Consider the following 21956-nt stretch of genomic DNA (forward strand, 5'->3'; position numbering starts at 1 on the left):
CCTGAAGATAATCTCAAACAAACTTGTTTTTTTAGTTTTTAGGTTAATTCGGATCTTTTTTTGCATGTGGTACTCCTTTTATTTCTTCAAACTCCTTTTCTTATAGTTGAAGCATCAGAGAGTTCATTGCTTTCTTCATCTGTATCTTCATTAACATCATCAGAAACAACATATTCATCCAAAATATGAAATATTAAAAGAAATTTACTAAAAAGCTAATTGCTTGATTCACTTATGGAGTCATTTAATCGTTTTAAAATAATCTTAACTGGGCCATTATTGAATCCATTATCTTTCCATCCACACAATGGAATAAATTGTGCCGAAAGCATCTTGTAGATCAAAATTGATCGAACTCTATCCACTCAAAATTGTCTGGTATTTACTTACAAAAATTTTCCTTCAAAATTGCAAAATTTCAATTTTTGAACCGTGCAGCGGCGGTAAATAAAAATAAATGAATTTTTGTGAAAGCACAATATTTTTAAAGAATTAAACAAGACCTTTAATACTGTAATATATTCCTATGTTGTTACGTCAGAAGATCAATCACATTCTTTCTACCAAATAAAGTAAATATGAATTCATTACACAATAATAATTTTCGGCTGCAAAATTATGTATTATGTAACTAAAACAAATAAAATAAAGAAAAAAAAACATAGCTATTATTATGCGAAATCGGGTCCCAAGAACCAAGAATAGTCTATATGGAGTTATGGACAAAAATACAGTACAAATCTAAAATCAGCTAATGAAATCACCTAAAAGTGACAGTTAAGCAAGGCCAACTAGCAACTTCGCTACTTTACTTGTCAAGTGATAATATTAAATCCGACCAGGTAAGTACTATGTAATTACACCTTTTTTTTGTTTTTATTTTGACGCTTACAGTCGTGGATGAGTAGGTTGGGTAAAGAATTGTTTTATTTATTTATTTTTTTTTGTCGGTTAAATTATCTGAATTGCGCAGTACTTTGTAAAATAAGAGTTTGGAAAATGAATTTCAAAATGCATGAGGGGGCAATCGGATTTTTATTGGTAATTGGTGAGGTGATAAGGGGTTTATTTACTGTAACAAAAAAAAGTGGGATGATATTGTATTTTTTGAAACTTTCTTGTTAGAGGAGGATTTTATTAAGAGCTCGAGTTTTTGTTCAATATTTTTTCACCCAGCGTCACAGACATTTTTCAGTAAAATTCTGGTTGTCACGCGTTGTATATTTTTATTTAATTTCACAGCATCAATTAAAATACCGTAATAATAATACTTTTAATAAAGATGAAGCAATAGTCATATGACTAAACTCTTTTCGGTATTGATTTTGCATAAATCTAACTTATTTTTTACTTTTATTGAAAGGTCCATTGCTGATCATGTAGCAGGGATAAAATTTTTACAGAGAATATACAATTAATTACTTTAAAGAGTAATAATCCTTTTCAATAATAATTATTTTATGGAGGAAGTAACTATATAAGTCAAAGACCGATGTAACTTCATACATATTGGCTCAAAATTACACAAACTGTGGGATATTTAATCGTGTAATGATGATAAAATAATAATTAATAATGACATTAAAAATTTATTTCTTTCCAAATTCTTTTCTTTTAATATATTAATACTAGTTACTCGCATGATATTATTGTATTATTGCATTCATTCATCATTTCGAATTTGAATAGAATAATAATATATGAAGAGGTGAATGTAAAATAAATCGACAGTTAGATCATGAGTAACGTAATTTAGCTGATCAAACTGAAGAAATTTGGATCCTCCAATCAAAAATTTTTTTTTTTATGAGCTTATCATTTATTGTATCAAACAATGGTAACATTTGACATAAAAAAAAATAAATAAGGAGTGAATCCGATATACATACAACAAAAGAATATGAATAATTCTGTGACAATGTTGTTCAATTATTTCGATATGCTAAAATATGTACAACAAAATCATACTCCAAATCAATATCTTGTATAGGGAAAGATATGCAAGATACAGTATGCTTACTCCATCATATAATGTTATAATTATCATTATGAATCGAATTATCCAATCTAAATCCGTCGACCATCTGTTATCTTGTTATCTTACTTCATTTGCATGACATTAAAGTTTTACGAGAATGTTACACTGATATATAAGAATATTAGTTAATTATATCCCACGCATGTTTTTTTTCCGTACCGACATTAACAAAATGATGAATGAATATTAATTTGGAAATTATGTGCTCATCTTAGTAAATAAAACCGAACTTAATCGAATTTAAGAGAAATTTATATAAAGAATTGATTGTCATGTTTGCTTTAAAAAAAAATTATATTCTAGAACTTTAAACAAATGATATCAAGATAATGAGAAACTAAATTGGTCAAGATATTATTTAGATAATATTTTATTACTTTTCTCGGCGGGAAGGCGAATGCTTATTAAAAAAAAAAAATGATTGATCGATTTGCATACATATCACTATAAAAAAAATAGTTGATTTCATCAAAATTTCGTAATTATCAATGCATTTATGATTAGATTATATATTTATTATTGTTTTATTGGACATTGCAAAATTATCGGTGATTTAGTGAGGTTCAATATTATTTAATGGATTAATAATCAAATATTTATAGATACTGTTGTTGTTAAAAATTGGTTTATGCGACCGAACATCTCTATAATGGGTAAGATGGTTAAAGCCAAGAACCAGTATTTTTGTAGCAAACCATCCACGTTTGATAAGTCTATTTTTAAATCTTAAAATCTTATTGTATTATCAAGATTGTTCTAATTATGGATCTTTCTTTTATACAATTCGATGTTCTATATATGCATATATTAATTTTAAATATTCTATATATGCGCATATTAATTTTATGCTATTGAAAATTTCTGGTTCACTAACTAACCAATCAGTTAATAGCTAACCATAAATATAAATATGAAATTGGTTCTACATATCGGGACTTTGTCATATTTATTTTTCATTGATGCAAGTAATTATTTTATTGTTTGAATTTTGTGATCATTTTATATCACGCTAAAAAGGTTCTTGTGCTCTTATAAAGAAGTTAGTCATATTATATTTTATAGTTTTTCAAGAGGATAAAATATTGACGCGCATTACAACGTTACCCCAAAAATAATACGCGATCTAAACAGATTTATTAATAATGATGCAAGTATTGTTACTTAAAAATTTTTTGTAATTATAGTATTATAGTACATGCTAGAATGTATTAAGTATATTAATAAGTCTTTATTTATTGTGTAAAACAAAGACTGTCTTGTGCCCTGTAAAGTTTCTGATAAAAAAAGTTAACAGCAAAGCCTCTTGTTACTTTTATGGATTCCTATCAGTAAAATTCGTTTAAACATAACGATATTTTTGTGTCATGTATGTAACAAAGAATTTGGTTTAATCTAAAACTTAAATTCAAAGAAGATAATTTCTTGTTAAACAAGTTTGGTTAATTTGAAATTCATCTTTAATTTAACTAAATTTATAGAACATTAACGGAGATTTAACTGATTCATAACCGGAGCATTTATGCATGCTAACCCTAAAATACTGCCGCCAGACCTTAAACACGTGAAAATCAAATTCCAGTCAATCTAATAAAGCATTGACCATAAGTTTATGTATTAAAATTTTTTGTGTGATTTGTATCAATAAAGATTGTTATCGAACTTTAACTTTAAATTCTTGTTGAGCAAACAAAGAATTCGCGTTAAAATTTACATATAAATATTTATGATGTAATGATAGTTTTGGAAAATTTTGATTTCCGATGAAAAATTATCATTTAAATTATGTTACCGAAAAAAAAATTTCTCTGGTTCTTTTTTTTTCTCCTGTTTGATCTTTTGTACCTTCCTACTTATTTTATTTCTTTGTTTTAATTATGACTTGCTATAGTAATTTTTCTTATGATCAAACATTCGAACTTTAGAAGTTGGAAGGATTATTATACACGGCTTTACAAACGACTTTTTCCTTTAGAAGGAAATTATTGTATAGTAAATAATATTCAAGAATTTGTGCAATAAATAAAACAAACATGAGATAACGAGTTTAAAATATCTAGATAACTAATAATTACGTGATATATTACAACAGATTGGATGATCAACGGTTGGTTACATTGCATGGTTTAAAAAAAATTTCACGTATATATTAAGTAGCTTGGATTTGTTAAATTCTCCTCCATCGTTTTTTTTATATTTAATTATCTTCTTCAATCCTTTATATATAACATCATTTTATCATTTCTTACTTTCCTTTTTTTTTAATTTTATCATTAATTCCCTCTCTCCTCATTCTCTCTCATTCTCCTCATTCTTACGTTTTTTTTCAGTTTTTTTTTTATATTTTAACTAATATGAAAAATGAACGTTCCAACCGAGAATTTGATTCTTCGGATCCGCTAAAATCTGTTAATTCCAAAAATATTTTGGACTCGTTTCGTTATTTTAAAGGAAGAAGATATCATAATTTGACTGATGTAACTTATTTATTTCCAAACGATGATAAAGAAGGTATTTTTTTTTAAACAAAATAATTTATTCAAAATGGGTTGCTTTTTTTTTAAAATTTTTTATCTTGTAAAATAATAAAAACCTTCACGTAATATTATTATTACAGTTGAAAGATTACATTTACAACACAACATATGCAGATTTGTTTGGAAAAATAATTTTTCTTCCCCGATCCATGAGTTATTAAAGTCTGGAAATGCGAAAGTATTAGATATAGGGTGCGGAGCTGGGCACTGGATAATAGATATGGCAAAAGAATATCCACAAGCTACATTTGTAGGCATAGATATGTCGCCAATATTTCCTGATGTTAAAGATATACCATCAAATGTCATTTTCTTACAACTTAATTTAAATGATGGTATACCGTTTCCCAATGAAACGTTTGATTTCGTATTTCAACGATTCTTGTGCAATTGTGTAGTATTGGAGAAATGGAAATTTTATGTAAAAGAAATGATCCGCGTAACTATTCCAGGTAAAGTAATTTTTGTTAAAAATAAAAATATAAACAATGATTACTCATCGATTACATATTTGAAATTTCAATAGGTGGGTGGGTAGAATTCTTCGAATTTGAAATTGATCATAGTGACAAGCAACTAATAGAAGCAAGTATGTTTGTAGTACGGATTTTAATTTTTTAATGCGCCACATGTGCATTTTTGTGAGTGACACAGTAATTATTAAATGTCTAAATGAATCCTTAAATGGATTTTTTTTTTATTTATCATTTTTGTATTAGTTCATTCGGGATTTAAAGCAAAAGGAATCAATTCAAGTCCAGAAACCTGTGTTCCCCAATTTTTAGAAAAATGCCAAGAATTGTCGAAAGTTCATTATAAAGAAATATATATTCCAATAGGAGATTGGGCAGGACCATTAGGCACTATGGTATGCAATAAACGTTACAATTAATTTATTTATTTACAAATTTTAAATTTTCCTTTTTACCTTTGATTAGATGACGACATATGTTTCAATGAACTTTGAAACAGTTAGATTATTACTTACTTCAGCTTGGAGGATCGATGATAAGACGTACGATTCAGGCTATGATGGACATAAATTCGATTTTAACGCAACTAATACTTATCTTAAATCAATACGATGGTTTTCTAAAAAAAATTAAAAAAAAAAAACTTCAAAAAAAAAAAAAACAACAACAAGTATATTATATATTCGACACGTAAACATCATGTTTCGAAATTACTTTTTTTTTAAAAAAATCTTTTTAATAATATATATATACATACATATATATACAAAATTTTCTCTTACTTTAAACATGAAAATATCTTAATTTTAAGAAATAATTTGGGTTATAAGATTATATGAATCGTCTTTTTGCTGCGGCATAGACAAAATATATATTTAATTTAAGCATGCAATAATTTGTTATATCAATTTCGTTTTTTTTTACAATAGTATTCTCCCTTCTTTTGTAAACGAATTAACTTTTTTTCCGCTTATTTTTTTCTATACTATTTACTTTTTTTCGTAGTTTTTATATAAATCCTTTTAACTTTACGTGACTAACATAACAATAATAAAGATGTTTATGAAATAAACCGTTATTTTTTCTTTTAATCCATCATATCGTTACTGATCCAATTTTGAAATCACATTAGAAAGATGAAAATAATCTGCCAGATTGACGAATTGAGCTTATAAAGATTTATCGGAAAATGTGATTTTTTTTTTTGCTTTAATTAATTAAATTAAGAAGATATAATAATGTATAAGTGTGGGCGCATGACAATAATGTAGAGCTTTGAAAATTTTTTTATTAGATGTATCTTAGTATCGTGAGATGTGCAATAATAAAAGTTAGTTGCCGTAATTATTATATTTTGAATTACATTCTTAGGTGGTATAATATTATAAACGTAAGTTGTAAATGATATAGCCAATTACGATTATGATAAAGCAAAAGCAAATGTATAGTATTAAATAAAAAGTAAAAAAAAAATGCTCTGATAAAATAAGAGCATACAACCATTATAATTAATTACTTGACTTTTATTCTTTCCAACTATTTACGACAACCATTAAGAAAATAAAAAAATTAATTTTTTTCAAATTTAAAAAAAATTATATGTTTGTTTATGTAAAGGTCTCATGATTTTAAAATATGTACTCTTGAGATACTTATCAAGGTGACATTTTTTCATTTAATAATGGACAATACAATACGATAATTTTTCTTTTCTCCTTGTTGAACAATCAAAAATCATAATCTTAGTATTTTACATTGAAAATTATAAATTTCTTAATTAGGAAACTCTTAATTGTTTATTTGTAATGCGAGGAACCAATTAAAATCTTAATTTCAATTATATAAAATTTACCCAGTAAAAATCTGAAATCAATGAGAAACTAATCTAACTTTAATTGATGATTTCCTTTGTTTATAAAAAAAAAAGACTATTTACGAATTTTGTATCGCCTAAAGTAATAACAATTCTGATAAAAAATTACCAAATTCAGTAGAATGGTAACGTAACCAATTTTTGACTTCTTCTTTAAAAAGGATAAATTAATTTAATGTTCAGTTTATTATGCAAATCAAAAGAATTTTCATCCATTCTGCATGTGTTATTGGGATTTTATAACGGTAGATGTTACCGATAGATGTTACCGATGGAAAAGGTCTGGAGACGAGGGTAGAACTCTAGAAGGGTCGATATTACAAAATTTGTTTTTTTTTTCGAGTTACTCATCATTGATTATCATCAATGACATCACAACCACACCACTTTACTACTATGCGCCAGTAATATTCGTCAAAACAATGTTGACAATTCTGAAAACCGTTTTTTTATTATCGTTCAAAGAAATTACTTCTTGTAATACAATATATGCATGTAGTACTAAGCATTTTGATTGTCGTCCATACTTAATTTTAATTGATTTTGTCCTACTTTATTTGATCCCATTTGTGGTTACCTTATTTGGTTAGTACATCCTATTCTATATATCAGATTATTTATTAAGTGCATTTATTTAATTGATTTCAAATCAAAATTAATTTATGAAAGCAATTATCTTTTCCATTCTGTTTTATATATTTTCCTGCGAATCCAATACAATTTATCCAATCAGTGAAGTTTTATTTTAAGTTTAACAATGAGTCATCATGGAATCATTTCGCATAAGCTAGCGTATAAAAAAAAAAAGGTACAGTCGTCATTCCTAATGCAAAAGTTTCTTGTTAGAATTTTTTTTTAAAAAAAAAGCACGTCATACAAGTCTCGATTTGTACGTTCATACTCTTTACAAATAAAAACTTCACCTTTCATTCATTCATTATTAACAAAGGTAACCGGAAAGAAACAATCAGGAATAAGCTTTACCTATAATTCTTAAATTGGGAAATTTGTAAATAATAATACATATTGAGCATTATTTGAAAGTTTTGTTATTTTTCTAAAGTCTTTTTGTTTGTTTATTCTTTAAACATTTTGTAGATACATATGACAGATATGATCGAATAGTTATTTTTGGAAACATCTTACAAGGTATTCCAAATCTTTTTCTGTTAATTTGAAGTTTTTATAAATATCTCTAACCTTTCCCCTGAAGTATCTCACTCTTCCTAATTTTTTTTTAAAAAAAATTTACTAATAGTTTTTTCATAATGACAACATATTCAACGGTCGCAATCCTATATATTCTCCTGCAGATTCTAAGCCTTGTATTATTATCATGTCTAATGTGTACAATTTTAAAATCAAAACCATATTTTACAAAATGGACATTATTTCAAATATGTATAACGGCATTTGGAAGTGGTTTAACTAATCTCCCAGTAGTAGTAATCTATGGAGATGATTTAGTAAAACGAGCATATGATAACCCTTTATGTATGATCTTACAGAAATTTTCATTATTTTTCATATATCCTTTTGAGTTCTTCAGTTGTGCCTTATCTTTCTATTTATGGTACGCATTGGTTAAAAAGGATTTAGATATTGAAAAAAAATGTTTTCGATACGTTTCCATTATTAGTTGGGTTTATACAACGGTTTATAATGGAATTTTGTTGAAATTTGCTATTAAAGAAACTAATTGGGGTGTTTATGCTAGTTCTTTGAATTGTAGAACTAGTAAATTAGCTGAATCTTTTTATGGATATATTATAACATCATCTATATCGGCATTTTTGGCAATTTTAATGTCATGTAAGTTTTGATGTAAAAAATATTTTTTTTATGAATTAAATGTTTGTTCATCAATATCTAATCAATAAATAAATATTTAAAATTTTTTTTTTAGGTCATTCAGCATTTATATTATATAGACGTTGGTCTCATTTTGCTACTATTAAGAATAGAAGAACAGCGATAAGATTAGGCGAAGCTGTGCGTTCATGCGCTTGGTGTTTTGTATTTGTGATTTCATTGGCTATACCACTTGTGCCTCGAGCCATACAAAGAGAAAATGATCCAAGTAAAAACAATACTATTGCAGTAATTTCTGGTTTTGGCTCAGCTTCAGTGTAAGAAATTTTTTCGAAAATTTTTTTTTTTCTTTGCACTTAATTCTCGATTTCTAACATTTTTCTCATTTTGTAAATTTTAGTGGGACATTTTTATTTTTAATATTCGGAACGAATAATAAAGCAGCTTACTTTCTTCCATGTTATTATGCTCCACCAGATAATTTGCGATTTACAATGCCTGATGAAGAATTACCTAGAATGCCTGATGCATGTTTAAAATCGAACGTAGATGATGAATATCGATTTAGTGATAAAGGTTCTTATAACACGCTATACGAAGACTATGATATAAATATTGGGAGTTCTAACAATATATGTCATATGTAAGAAAACAAACAAATATAAGTACTTTATATGTATATGTATATATTTATATTTATAGATTCCTATAGAATTTTTTTTTTAAAAAAATAACTTTGTATATAAAAATTTATTATTATTAATTATTATTATGAAAGTTATGAAAGTTATGAAAATTTATGAATTATAAATATTGTATATACATATACACATATACGATATTATAATTTATAGTATGATTATTGGTTTTTTTTTTAAGAGCAAAAATATAGAAAAAAAAAATTTTATTAGCGTGAAAAAAAAAATCTTTAAGAAAAAAAAAAAAAAAAAATTCTGCGAGATTGATATTTATTATTTGTTGCATCTATTTTTTTTTTTAAAAAAAAAAAAAAAAGGAAATTTTTAATAAAAAATAATCCGAATATTTTCTAATCCCGGTCAAAAATAAATTGGAACAGTGATACTTCCTTAGTAATAACATATAAAATGATAATATAAAAAAGGTAAATACATAAATGAATGCATAAATGACATACTCCCCAAAATGATGAAATATTTGGGTCATGGGACTACATATATATTTGTTGTCTAATGTAGATCAAATTTCATAACTTTTCAAACGCATAAATTTTTTCGATATCATAATAAAAAAATTATTTCTTATAAGATGCAGATTGGTTCTTCCTGAATTCGTTGTTTGTCAGGAGGAACATAATAACAAAACGGAAGAAATATTGCTGCTCTAGTGTTTGTTCCAAAAATCAGAAACAATATTATTCCACTATTGAAAAAAAAAAAAAGAAAATTATTTATGTATTAAAATAAATTTAAATAAAAGTTGTGCATTATAATAAAATTTTTTTTACTTACGCCGATGCTATAGTAAAAGAGCCAAATGTTATTATTGGAGAATCAACATTTTTATTAAAGAACACGATTCTTGGAATAAGATTGAGTGAAAACATAGCTGTGATCGTCACACAGCAAATTTGTAAGCGTACTGCGTGTCCCAATCTAATCGCGGTTGTTCTATTCATATTATTATTAAAATTTTTCCAACGTCTGTATAGTATAACCGAAGAATGACCTAAACATGAGAAGAATAATAAATTAAAATTACGTTTTTTTCTGCAAAAAAAAATATGACTAGATCAATTCTTACATGTCATGATCGCCACGATAAAAGTTATCATTGAAGTTGGTATTACATAAGCATAAAAACTAACCAAATTAATTGACCAATCAGTTGCCTTACAATTTAAAGGAGAAACTTTAACTCCCCAATTTTTTTGTTTACTTGAACGAGATATCTCAATAATATTGAAAATAATAGTGTATAACCAAATCGCACCAGAAACGTACCAAAAACATTTTTTTTCGATATCGAGTCTATGTGTAACTAACACGTGCCACAAATAAAATGTTATTACTAAGGAAAATAATTCTAAAGGATATATTGTATTATTTGAAATTTTATTTGATATAATACAAAGTGGAGAATCAAATGCCCGATCAACTAATTCATTACCATACATAATTATTGGTGGTAAGGCAGAAAATCCATTACCAAATGCAGAAATAAAAAGTTGAAACAAAGTCCACTTTGCAAAATGAGATTTTGATTTAAACAATAAAAAGATTAATATGGTTAATAATAATAAACTTATTAATTGCAATATAATGTAAAATATTATGATAGGTGAATATTTTGGCATTATAAAAAATTTTTTTTTTTTTTTAATTTGTTAAAAAAAACTTCGTTTCTTCGTTTTAATGTTATGTTACATAAAAAGCCTTATATTTTAAAAAAATGAAAAAAAAATGAAGGGGGAGTTTATATTTATTTGAATCAATGAAATATGCTAAAACTTTTAAGAGGACGTCTAAAATTTCGAGTATTTATTTATTTTAGTTTCAAATTTGATTGCTTGTTTAATATCACATTTTAATGCATAATTATTTATTGATAAAGAACCCATAAATTTATTATGTATATATAATTGATCCTTATAACCGACCGTACCTTCTTGTAACACTATAATAATTAAAGTAATAAATAAAGCAAACCTTACATCTTAGGAAGGGTAGTTGTCTTTCATTGCACGAAAATCTCGTTCGTAAATCGTTCTTGATAATTTTGATTTTTTCGGATTATCCGCGCTCATCCCGGGGATAAATTAAAAATTGTAGTACTACGAAAGTAATTGACCATAAAGATAAATTCAACGTACTGTACTTTAAGAACTTTAATATGAAAACTCATTGTCATAATTATAAATCGGTTTGTAAGACATTTGTATAACAAGCAAACAATTTTGATTTTTACATTTTATCAATCAATCAAATAAATTGTCAAATGATCAAAACAATCTATAAACAATATTTGTACTTTTTTTTGTTCGATTAATTTCTAATTTTTTTTTTATACATAAATAATAAATTTTTAGGACGGAAAATCTAAAATTAGTATGATATGCTATGATATATTAATTGGTGAATTTTTCTTACAATTTAATTTAAATATTTCCGATTCTCAAACAATTTTATTTATTATATCATATGTCATTAATTATTAATTCTGACTCACTTATTTTTTTTTATATTTTCTTTTTTGGTTTTTTTTTTAAAAAAAAAATATATTTATTTGATACTAGATAATATTCTATGATCTTCTGTATAATGAAAATATTTAAAGGTCAGAATAAAAATTATTTATAGTTTTACCTAAATCTAAAAATATTTTTGTCATTCCAAACTTTCAAGTTTCAAGTTGTAAAAATAATAATAATTTGAATTCTTTTTTTTTCTCATTACTTATAATATCAAAGTAAAACCTTGTGCGTATACTCATTCGTATATGATTTTCTCATATTATTTACTACAATTATTGCACAAAATCTATTAATTAAAGAAGATTGTTAATAAAACTCTCGATTTGAGTAATACGGAATAAATTAAAAAAAAAACCCCGAGATTTGATCATCATGAACATGTCGTGCATTGCGCATTGGGCTATTGGTAGATCGGAATTAATAAACAAACAATTGGAACAATTGGTAATTTGACTACTAAAATATTACGCTAATTACTAAATTAACTAATTAGAAAAAATATAATATTCTATATAAATCTTTTCACTATAATTAAAACATTAGCTATATTAATTGGTGATTCGAATATATGCTCTTTAAATGTAAAATATTTTAATCTTTGTAAAATTCCTTCAAGATGTACAATAAAATTTCGGTATTTACGAGTGTTGTCTTGATAGATTTGTAATGTTAAAGATGATAATTGTCTACAAGATTGATTTATAGTTATTGATAATGATTCCAACTCAGTCTCTTCATAATTTTCATATATAAACCATAATTTCTCCAAGTTAGATCCATTTACTTCAATAATTCCTTTTAGAACCGTAAAAGGAAGTACCGAATACTCAAATTTTAAGGATTTGAGATTTTGAAAATGAATCTTCGATAGTTCTTGACATTCTTCCGGATAAATATCCCATTTGTAAAATTCCAAATTTTCTAATCTTGTACAAGCTTGCAAAATATCTAAAGAATGAATAGTATAATTATCATTTCTATTAACAAATTTTATATTTGTTAACGAAAGAGGATAATGTTTTAATAGTGGTTTATCAAATGATGGAAAAGAATTTGTGATAATCAGATTTTTTAAATTATGTTGAATTTGTAATAATTTAGAAATTTCTTTTTGATTCTGTCTAACACATTCAATGATAAGAGTTTCAATACCATCACAAATTTTTGAAAGTATTGTAAGATTTTCAGGAATTAAATCACTAATTTCTAAGAATTTGATTTTTTTTAAGGATATATTATTTAAGATTTCTTCGTTTAAAATTATATCAAAATTCTCATAAATACCAATATTTTCATTATATAAATCGATCGTTAAATATGATAAATATTTACTTTTTTGTAAAAGCATTTGAAATATTTGTTTCCCATCATGTTCATACTTAAGATATTTCCAATCTAACCTTTTTAAAAATGATGGATAATCAAAGAGAAGTTCTTCGGAATTAATGTATCTACGATATACATCCAATAATTTCTTGGATACACAGTTTGAAGTAAACGTTCTTGCAAACTCTAATGAATATCTCCAAAGAATCACGACAACTATTCTTGCCCAATATCGACTAACAAGTAAAATAGAATGTAAAGTTTTAATATCATCCTTATAATTTTCGAAAATATTTTGTAAAATTTCCACTGGTACACTCGATTTCATTATAATATTTTGTGAAAATTTCTTTTATTATTAAATTTTATAAGGCAAATAAATAAGTAAAAAATTGAAAAGAGAAAAAGGAAAAAGAGAATGTCGTTCGGAAGAAAACCAGATACTTCCGTGAATTACCATATTTATACTTTTTTTCATTTACTAACGATTTGCCTTGATAGTTTCCATATTTAAGCAAAATCATGTGATAATCGAATACAAAAATAAGCCTACTTTATAAATTTAACCAAATTCCGCGAAATTAGTACGCAATAGCTAATTTTATCATAACCAGTTTTTTATCAAAGTTGGTAAAATGCCTAAGTTGGTTTTAAATCAAGGTTATCGTAAAATATTAATACTATCTTTGCTGCAATGAATTTTTTTTTTTTTTTTTAAAAAAAATATAATTCAACTAATTACTGTATATTCTTAATTTAAATAACTAGATTTAAATTCATCATATTAAAAATGTTGTTAAAAAAATGTTATTAAAAAAATGTAGGTTATGTAACTTTTTTTTAACAATAATAAAAACATTTTCCGAAAAAGGGATTACTAATATTTGATATCCAGCTAGTGGCGCAGTGCATAGGATGGGATTTACTGCGTACCCTACAAAAATGTCACGAAAAAATCACGTGACTGTTTTTGACACATGCGTCACACCCTTCCTTGTTTCCATTTTTTATAATTTTTTCGAGGTGTGAATCCTATTTGTCACACATTATTTGTCACATAGTTAATTTTTTAATTTCTTAATGCCGGCCGTTTCGTGACATTTTTGTAAGGTAGTCATAGGAATGGCGTTAAAAAAAACAAATTTTTGCGCGCAAATGGATTAAAAAATTTTCAGAAAATTGATCACGTGCCTGAGTTTCTTCGGAATAAAAAACTAGAAAAATGATCATTTATCGGAGTTTTTTCCAGAATTTTTTTATAGGGTAAGTATATGTCTACTAGGATTATACATACGTTTATAATAAAACGTTATGAAAATTGATAAAAAACTTTTTAAGAATTATCCTAATTTTTTAATCGAAAATTTTCGTATGTTATGATCTGATGTGGCGCAGAGATTATATTTTATTATTGCAAAGAAAAGAAACTGAAGATGCAAACGGGCCCTTCATCTATTCACAGGTTTTCGGTGAGTACCAATCAAACCATTTTTGTATACATATATATTTTTTATCCAATATTACGTGAAATGTATTCGATTGATTTTATAGTATAATATTTATTGTATATAGTTTTTATTTAGTATTTATTTGTATAATGGCAAAAATAATTAGCCGCAACGTGATCCGGACCCGGCTCAGACGTAGATCGTCGTGGAATTCCAGGGGATTTTCTGCGATTAAACCGGGTCCGGATGATCGGCAATCAGGAATTCGGCTCCGTTTTTCGGCTAACTACACCATTATATTTATTATATAAATATAAAAATTGTTGATACTGTATGTCTAATTAATTATTCCATGATAGAATATTTATTGTATAGTTACATATCTACGAATTCTACACAATACAAAGAAAAAACAGAGAACGATAAGAATAAAGGATATATATAGTGTAGATATCCGACATCCGCGAATGAATACGGATATCCGTGTATTATAATCTGACGATAAAATCCATTAACGTTAATATCGTCACCACACCCTATAAAAAAATCTGGAAAAACTCCGATAAATGATCATTTTTCTTAGTTTTTATTCCGAAGAAACTCAGACATGTGATCATTTTTCTGAAAAATTTTTTATAGGACTTCTTTCAAGACTCTAAAATATCTCCTACAAAATTAAGAAAAAAATAGAAAATAATTTTTCATATCGATTCACAATCTTAGATGAATTAAATATGATATTTTTTATCAAATTATTTTGTTTATACGGTAGGCAAAGTTTTTCAATTGATCTCTCGCCCGATAATTATGTATTATGCTCCGTTACAAACATGCCGTATGGTATGAAGTGAAATACTAATATTGACTAAAGAATATGATTTTGTCATGACTGTTTGGCCGCTCCAAGTCAATTCTCTGTTTAGCATAGTTACAATATCCGGATAAAAACTTTCACCTTTAAATTTTTGCCTAAATTAAATAAATTATGTGTTGATGAAAAGGGGTGGGCAAAATAATTCATGGAAATATAGCCACAGGACAAATAAGTACTATTTTCTGTTAAATTTTATTATATATCGTTTTCCAAATTCCAACCCTAAATAAGTATGACATAAAAATAAATATGAATAAATAAATAAATAAATATATAAGGATAGCACAAATAAGAGCGCTTATAGTAGAAGTTGCCTAATCCTATTGTCACTAAATTTAACTTCCCCATTTGCCAGCAGATACGGTTCACTTTTATTATAAAAGTGATTTTTTAACTGTCCTTCATCACGTACGTCATTTTACGGATAAACGAAATTTTGTATAACGTATAATTAATAACTTACCATAATTTTATGGGAAGCGGGATAAACAAGAAAGACGAAAGGACTGAGAGATGAAAAGAAGAGAAGTGAAAGCGAAAAGTGATAATCGAAACGGTGAATGTACATTTTAAACATTTGACCTTTTTCGACAAATTTTTAACAAGTAAAGAGGGTAAAATAAAAATTTTAAGTTATTGAGCTTTTACATTTTGTTGCGAATCTAAATTAAATTAAAGCAATATAATTGTTCATTAAATTCTCATTTTCCTTAGAATAAAAGTTTAGATTAATTCTCAAAGGTTTGTTAAAAATTCCATTAAATCTCATTTACCTATTTGATTACTAGTTATAAATTTAACCTATTTATTCAACAATAAATGACTAACAGAATAATATATAGTACATAAATAAATATTGCATATTATGATAATTATATAGTTGGTATTTACATAAGAAAATCAAGTTGAATTACTTAATAAGATAAGAAATGTTTTTTTTATAAAAAAAAATCAAAAAAATCATTAATATTAGATCCTCCAAGTTCAATTAAATCGAGTTGAATTGAAGTCTATTTATAGAATTTCCGCCGGTCCAATTTCTCTTAAAATTGCAATATCGCATTTTTTGCATTAGTTTGCTGTCGCTTGCAATCTAGACATATAATTGAGATTCATTTTAAGTGTTAATATCATATAAGTACAAATAATAATACATCTAATTGAAAAAATGATTATAACATACGTAATAAATGTCATCATACGTAAAGCATTGCCTTCGTTTTATTAAATCTCCGTAAGAATAATCCATTATTTGAAGTTGTTTTCTTTTACTGAAACCTATTTTATTAATATTGGCTATTACTCGATCTTTAATTTGGTCAATTTCGTTTATATTGGTAGCTTGTTCAATTTGTTTCTCCCAAGTTTGATTACTTCTTTCTAATTCGTTATTTGTAATTTCCACTATTGGACTAAGATAATTTAGTTCCATTGAGTCTTGACCATTTAAACAATCATTAATTTCTTTAATGGCAATAGTTCTTGCTTCCTGAATCGTTATCATCCCGTGGTGTTTTCTATAGTCTGTAATTAATTTGACTAATGGTTTTTTCTTAATGATATCGTCATTCGGAAAATGGTAACTATAATATGGGTTATTCTTGAATTTATTCTCAAACTCTTGCTTCCAATTTTCTTCTAAAATTTCATGAGCTTTACTTTGTAAATTTACATTATTTAAATCGGTTTCTATTTCTCCAATAGCATTTTTAAAAAGGGTATTTCCCGTTTGTTCAGCAACAATTTTTCTTTCAAACATATTAAACATATTGAGTGAAAATTATTATTATAATAATTTAAACTGGCGCGTAACAAGATTGTTAGATTTTTTTTTGTTTGGCAGTTTAATAGATACAATGGACGTATTTATGAGGAATTTTCCGTACACAAAATCACATTATTTTGTTCACACGAGTCACGAGTCGTGATACTACAAAAACAAATTTTCAAAAAAGTAGGGGACGATCATGTAACATTTTATAAAAAGTTTATATCGCATTTAAATAACGCACATATCTGATCTATTCTAATTAAAAATTTATCAGCGTGACCAATAGTCGGATAATAAAATAGATCTTATATTTACCCATATGCATGTGATATCCGGTATTTGCCGATTATTGTCCGGCAATGACCGACGAAATTGGCGCAGCAGTATCATGCACTTAATTTCGTCTCACACTCCTATTTGTTCAAATTATAATCAAACATTGAAAATAAATAAATTAAAATAAAAGATGAAAAATAGATCATTGTTTGTGATAAACGTTTGATATATTTGCAACAAAAAAAAGTCAGCTGACCATGTATCTTCGTAATGGGAAAAAAGTATTTTATAAGATTATAAAGTCATGGTATTAATCAAAGCTTTTTAAAAAAGAGGTGTGCAAGATTGCTAGTATAATGCGAGAAAGGAGAAAAAAATAAAGTTGCGTAGCGTGTTATTATTTATTCTTATTTTGTATTATCTTATTCATTAAGATTTTGACAATTCTTTATTTTTTTGAGCTTTTATTAGTAAAGTACCTAAATATAAGATACCGCAAAGACTTTATATACTAAAGATACTAAAGTTTCACGGATCGTTCGATAAGAATAAAAGATATGATCAGTAAACGTATTGAGTTACGCCACATAAACGTCAATGAAATGTTGTAATATTAGTTATATTAACCAATCACAAGAATTTTACCATGCTCGTGGTGGAATTTGATGGATTAAAGCATCTAAAATGTAACATTAGCCTACTTATCATTAGGTTTATAAATATCATATGCACTAACACTGGGGGGCATTACGCCATAAATTTGATAGATTATCAACATTAATGATCTTCCATTAAATTACGGATCTTCGGTCCCTGAAATTATTTTTAGGAGGCTTAACCCCCTGACTAGAACTCCTCGATATTTCTCCTCTTCACTTACCAATTATTACCTTTTCGTTAACAGATCAACGGACAATCCGTTATCATGCCAATAATTTCCTCCCGAAAAATTCCTTTAGTAAAAGGATCATACTGTATATTAATTTATAAAAAAAAATTGTTTTTGCGATTTACTTTCAGTAACAAATAGTGACGACCAAGGAAAAATTTTGTTTTTTCTTTATTAATATTAGTAATTAACCTAAAGTTCTTTGAATAATACAGAAAGTTGTGGAGTCCGGTTGGTCAAATGAGTGGAGTACAGTCATGTGAAGTATTACAAAAATGTAATTTGCGAACCTATTATTATGTAATATATAACAAAAAACTATTGTACTGTACGACTGTATGCCGAATACTACTATAATTGAATTGTTAATAATACACTATAATTATAAATTGTAATAATACCTTATGTTTATTAAAGCTTGAAATGCGTTACTTCGTTCTTTAAATTGTTCTTTAAATTATTGGGCTGAATATTTTGCTTTTTCTTTTTTCTTCACGTTTTTAATGTCTACGGCGAATACTAACTTGCGAAGATGTATGAATGGAATATTTTGAATATAAAATATAACATAATAAAAAAAAATTGAAATTATAATTGGATTGTAATTGCATACAACTCTTTTTAATTTTTAATTTAACAAGCTAAATAATAAAATTCTTATATTACGTACTCCGCATACTTAAAAGGTTTACATACGCACTATTGAGTACAATGTATTATTAGCGTAACGTAATCAACACCTTTTTAGCACTCAACACCTCTAACGGACTCCACAACTATTCGTCCCACCTAAGTTCTTTGGCAACAATTCCTTACTTATAGGATGTTCTACGATGAGGAAAAAAAAGATCTATTTTTATAATTAAATGACTAAAATTTAATTTATTTTAATATGGAACTAATGAAATTGTGAGCTTTTAAAGTTTAAAAATGATGAAATGCCTAAAACGCGTTGTATCATCGGTTACGGTACATTTCGCTAAAATCCATTTCGCCGAAGCCATTTCGCCGAAGGGATGTTTCACCAAAGGGATGTTTCGTCGAAAATGCATTTTATCGGATTTCACCGAATCGTCCATTTCGTCGGGACATTTCGCTGAAAATGGTAGTGATTAACATTTTTATAAAAAATATTCATCGCGCAATGAAAATATTTTTAGAGATCTTTCTTTTTTCCAGAATATTATCACTTTAACATTCAAGTAACTGATATTAATTGTTAAGCAATAAATAAATAACTTTATCCTCTGAAAACATTTATTCACGAGAAAAAGATTAATGTATTGTAAACGAGATAAATTTAATAAAAATATCTAATTCAAAAATTTTTCTAGAAAAGATTTCTTAATGTATTTAGTGTAAAAACAATAAAATAACCGAATTGGATAAATAATTTTTCGGCAAAATGACGAAATGTCCATTCAGGAAAATGGCTTCGACGAAATGGACGTCACTTCGACGAAATATCTCTTCGGAGAAACATCCCTTCGGCGAAATGGCTTCGGTGAAATGGATTTCGGTGAAAATTTCCGATACCCAGTAAAGGTTAGTATGCAATATTTAAGAAATTTATTTAGGTTTAAGGCCAAGTGATTTCTTTTAGTTAGAAATAATATTACAATGTTTAGATGCTAATCCATCAAATAGATCAATAGCATCCCAACTTTCTGTTTCGAAACTATGTAAAAAAAAACCCAACGAGAAATATTAATGTTATTTAACGAAAAAAATAAACAATTCCTGACGAAGTATGCTTTTAATTTTTCTTGCCCAAATAGCAAAACTGAATGTCTAATATTAATATTGCTAACTATTTTAACATTTGACGTTAAGTGTCCTTACTTTTACATCATAGAAAAATTGAAATAAATGTTCGTTTCATGACATTCTAAAATATTAAAAATTTAAAATCTAAATTTCTTCACAGCATCAAATTGTTTAGATAAATCGGATGGATCAGGGTTATCATAAATTTCTGAGATACCAGTTTCCGAAGCAATCAAAGTTGAGATGCTGTTGGTCTATTTGATGGATTGGTATCTTAACATTGTAATATTAATCCAGAACAAGCAGATGGAGTTCCACTAACAACATTTGGTCTTAGCCTTATGTAGATTTCTTGAATAAGTTGTTTCATGAGGATATCGTAATAAACACAAGTAGCAGCTGATACATCCACATGATCACCAAAGCCATATCAGATTCTTTGGTTGGTGTACTATTCCCATCCAATATTTCTGGAGCAACAAAAGGTATTACGCCATAAGTTTGCTGAGATGACACTGATTTGAAGTCCAGTATCGGTGATTTTAGCACCAACTGAACCCATTTCATTTTCAACTAGTATATTACCTCCATGCAAATGACCATGAACAAGACCTAGTTTATGAATGGTAATAAGACCCACCACAACATATCCACAATATCTCTCCAGCAAATAATCCCCAAAGATTCTTCAAGATATGAGTACAAATTTCCATTTTAATACCTTAGAACGAACATATAACATGACGTTGGGTCTTTGGTTATACCAAAGCAATCTGCTAGTGCTCCACTTTGTAAACATTTATGATATTTGCGTAACCTTTTTTTTCAAAAAAAAGAAAATTTGTTAGATAAAAAAAAATGAGGACATATTTCATTAAATACTTTCGGATAAATTAACTAATAAAAAGACTGTGTAACGATTGAATACTAACTTGATTTATAAAGACTCATATTATAAACGTTTCAATATAACCTTAATTCGGACCATTACGTGACCATACTTCAGCTTCCTCATCCAGATTCCACCTTGGACCTTCCATCCATATGGCAGAATATATTGAGCTGAAAGCGCCTCTTTTATTGGTATTTAAATTGATTGAAATCAATCCATTCGAGATAATCCATATCCTCATTGGTAGTTAATTAAGTATAATTATCTGTACTAGGATTTCCGCTGGTCCAATTGCGTAAATTTTCTTTCAAAATTGCAATATCGTAAGTTTTACACCATGCTGCCGCAGTTCGTTGTTGTTTGCAATCTGAACAGTTGCCGTATAATTGAGATTTAATGAATCTAATGAGCTAGACTGATCTCCAAAATCCATATAATTTTGTTTTTATTTTATTTTTTTTTAAAAAAAAAATTGAAGTGCTTTATAAGCATAAGTAATTAAAGTTTTGTTATGTAATTCATTCCAGAAAAGAAACAGGTCACATATATACAAATAGTGTAAATATTCTAACAGAAAGTTCTTTTTTTTTTTTGTTTCATTCGTGTAACGCCAATCAAACGTGATCATCACAATCGATTTCCGATAACATAAACAAATATTTGTTTTAAAACAGGTTTTTTTTGAAACGTAAAATGAATTAAATGAATTTAATCTATTATTTTTAATTTAATAGTATCAAGTGATATCAAT

At 26.7% G+C, this 21956-nt stretch overlaps 6 protein-coding genes across 6 annotated transcripts; 2 read left to right on the top strand and 4 right to left on the bottom strand.

The window, feature by feature from the left end:
* The first annotated feature begins 4216 nt into the window (after positions 1-4216).
* Positions 4217-6143, top strand: OCT59_028118 (uncharacterized protein). Its single transcript, XM_025313153.2, has 5 exons — positions 4217-4546; positions 4653-5024; positions 5099-5161; positions 5292-5440; positions 5511-6143. The coding sequence occupies exons 1-5, from the start codon at positions 4390-4392 to the stop codon at positions 5676-5678; spliced, it is 909 nt and encodes a 302-aa protein (XP_025187903.1). The 5' UTR covers positions 4217-4389; the 3' UTR covers positions 5679-6143.
* Positions 6144-8186: 2043 nt separating this feature from the next.
* Positions 8187-9377, top strand: OCT59_028119 (uncharacterized protein; the record flags this gene model as incomplete). Its single annotated transcript, XM_025313154.2, has 3 exons — positions 8187-8730; positions 8825-9047; positions 9131-9377. 3 exons carry the CDS (start codon positions 8187-8189, stop codon positions 9375-9377), a joined length of 1014 nt encoding a protein of 337 aa, XP_025187904.1.
* A 633-nt stretch (positions 9378-10010) lies between these two features.
* OCT59_028120 (uncharacterized protein) lies at positions 10011-11065 on the bottom strand (the record flags this gene model as incomplete). The annotated part of the gene is made up of 3 exons (XM_025313155.2): positions 10011-10131; positions 10221-10437; positions 10513-11065. The coding sequence occupies 3 exons, from the start codon at positions 11063-11065 to the stop codon at positions 10011-10013; spliced, it is 891 nt and encodes a 296-aa protein (XP_025187905.2).
* A 1373-nt stretch (positions 11066-12438) lies between these two features.
* Positions 12439-13656, bottom strand: OCT59_028121 (uncharacterized protein). Its single transcript, XM_025313156.2, has one exon. The coding sequence runs from the start codon at positions 13614-13616 to the stop codon at positions 12471-12473; it is 1146 nt and encodes a 381-aa protein (XP_025187906.1). The 5' UTR covers positions 13617-13656; the 3' UTR covers positions 12439-12470.
* A 2942-nt stretch (positions 13657-16598) lies between these two features.
* OCT59_028122 (uncharacterized protein) lies at positions 16599-17369 on the bottom strand (the record flags this gene model as incomplete). The annotated part of the gene is made up of 2 exons (XM_066147087.1): positions 16599-16703; positions 16794-17369. 2 exons carry the CDS (start codon positions 17367-17369, stop codon positions 16599-16601), a joined length of 681 nt encoding a protein of 226 aa, XP_065993836.1.
* Positions 17370-20450: 3081 nt separating this feature from the next.
* Positions 20451-20880, bottom strand: OCT59_028123 (uncharacterized protein; the record flags this gene model as incomplete). Its single annotated transcript, XM_025324083.2, has 2 exons — positions 20451-20567; positions 20734-20880. 2 exons carry the CDS (start codon positions 20878-20880, stop codon positions 20451-20453), a joined length of 264 nt encoding a protein of 87 aa, XP_025187908.2.
* Between the last annotated feature and the right edge of the window lie 1076 nt (positions 20881-21956).

This window comes from Rhizophagus irregularis, chromosome 8, assembly GCF_026210795.1.
Source record: "Rhizophagus irregularis chromosome 8, complete sequence".
Lineage (NCBI taxonomy): Eukaryota > Fungi > Glomeromycota > Glomeromycetes > Glomerales > Glomeraceae > Rhizophagus > Rhizophagus irregularis.

Coding starts and splice junctions, on each gene's coding strand:
- OCT59_028118 (XM_025313153.2), top strand. CDS start 4,390: ATGAAAAATGAACGTTCCAACCGAGAATTTGATTCTTCGGATCCGCTA. Junction 5,025..5,098: donor GATCCGCGTAACTATTCCAG/GTAAAGTAATTT, acceptor AAATTTCAATAG/GTGGGTGGGTAGAATTCTTC. Junction 5,162..5,291: donor CAAGCAACTAATAGAAGCAA/GTATGTTTGTAG, acceptor TTTTTGTATTAG/TTCATTCGGGATTTAAAGCA.
- OCT59_028121 (XM_025313156.2), bottom strand. CDS start 13,616: ATGAAATCGAGTGTACCAGTGGAAATTTTACAAAATATTTTCGAAAAT.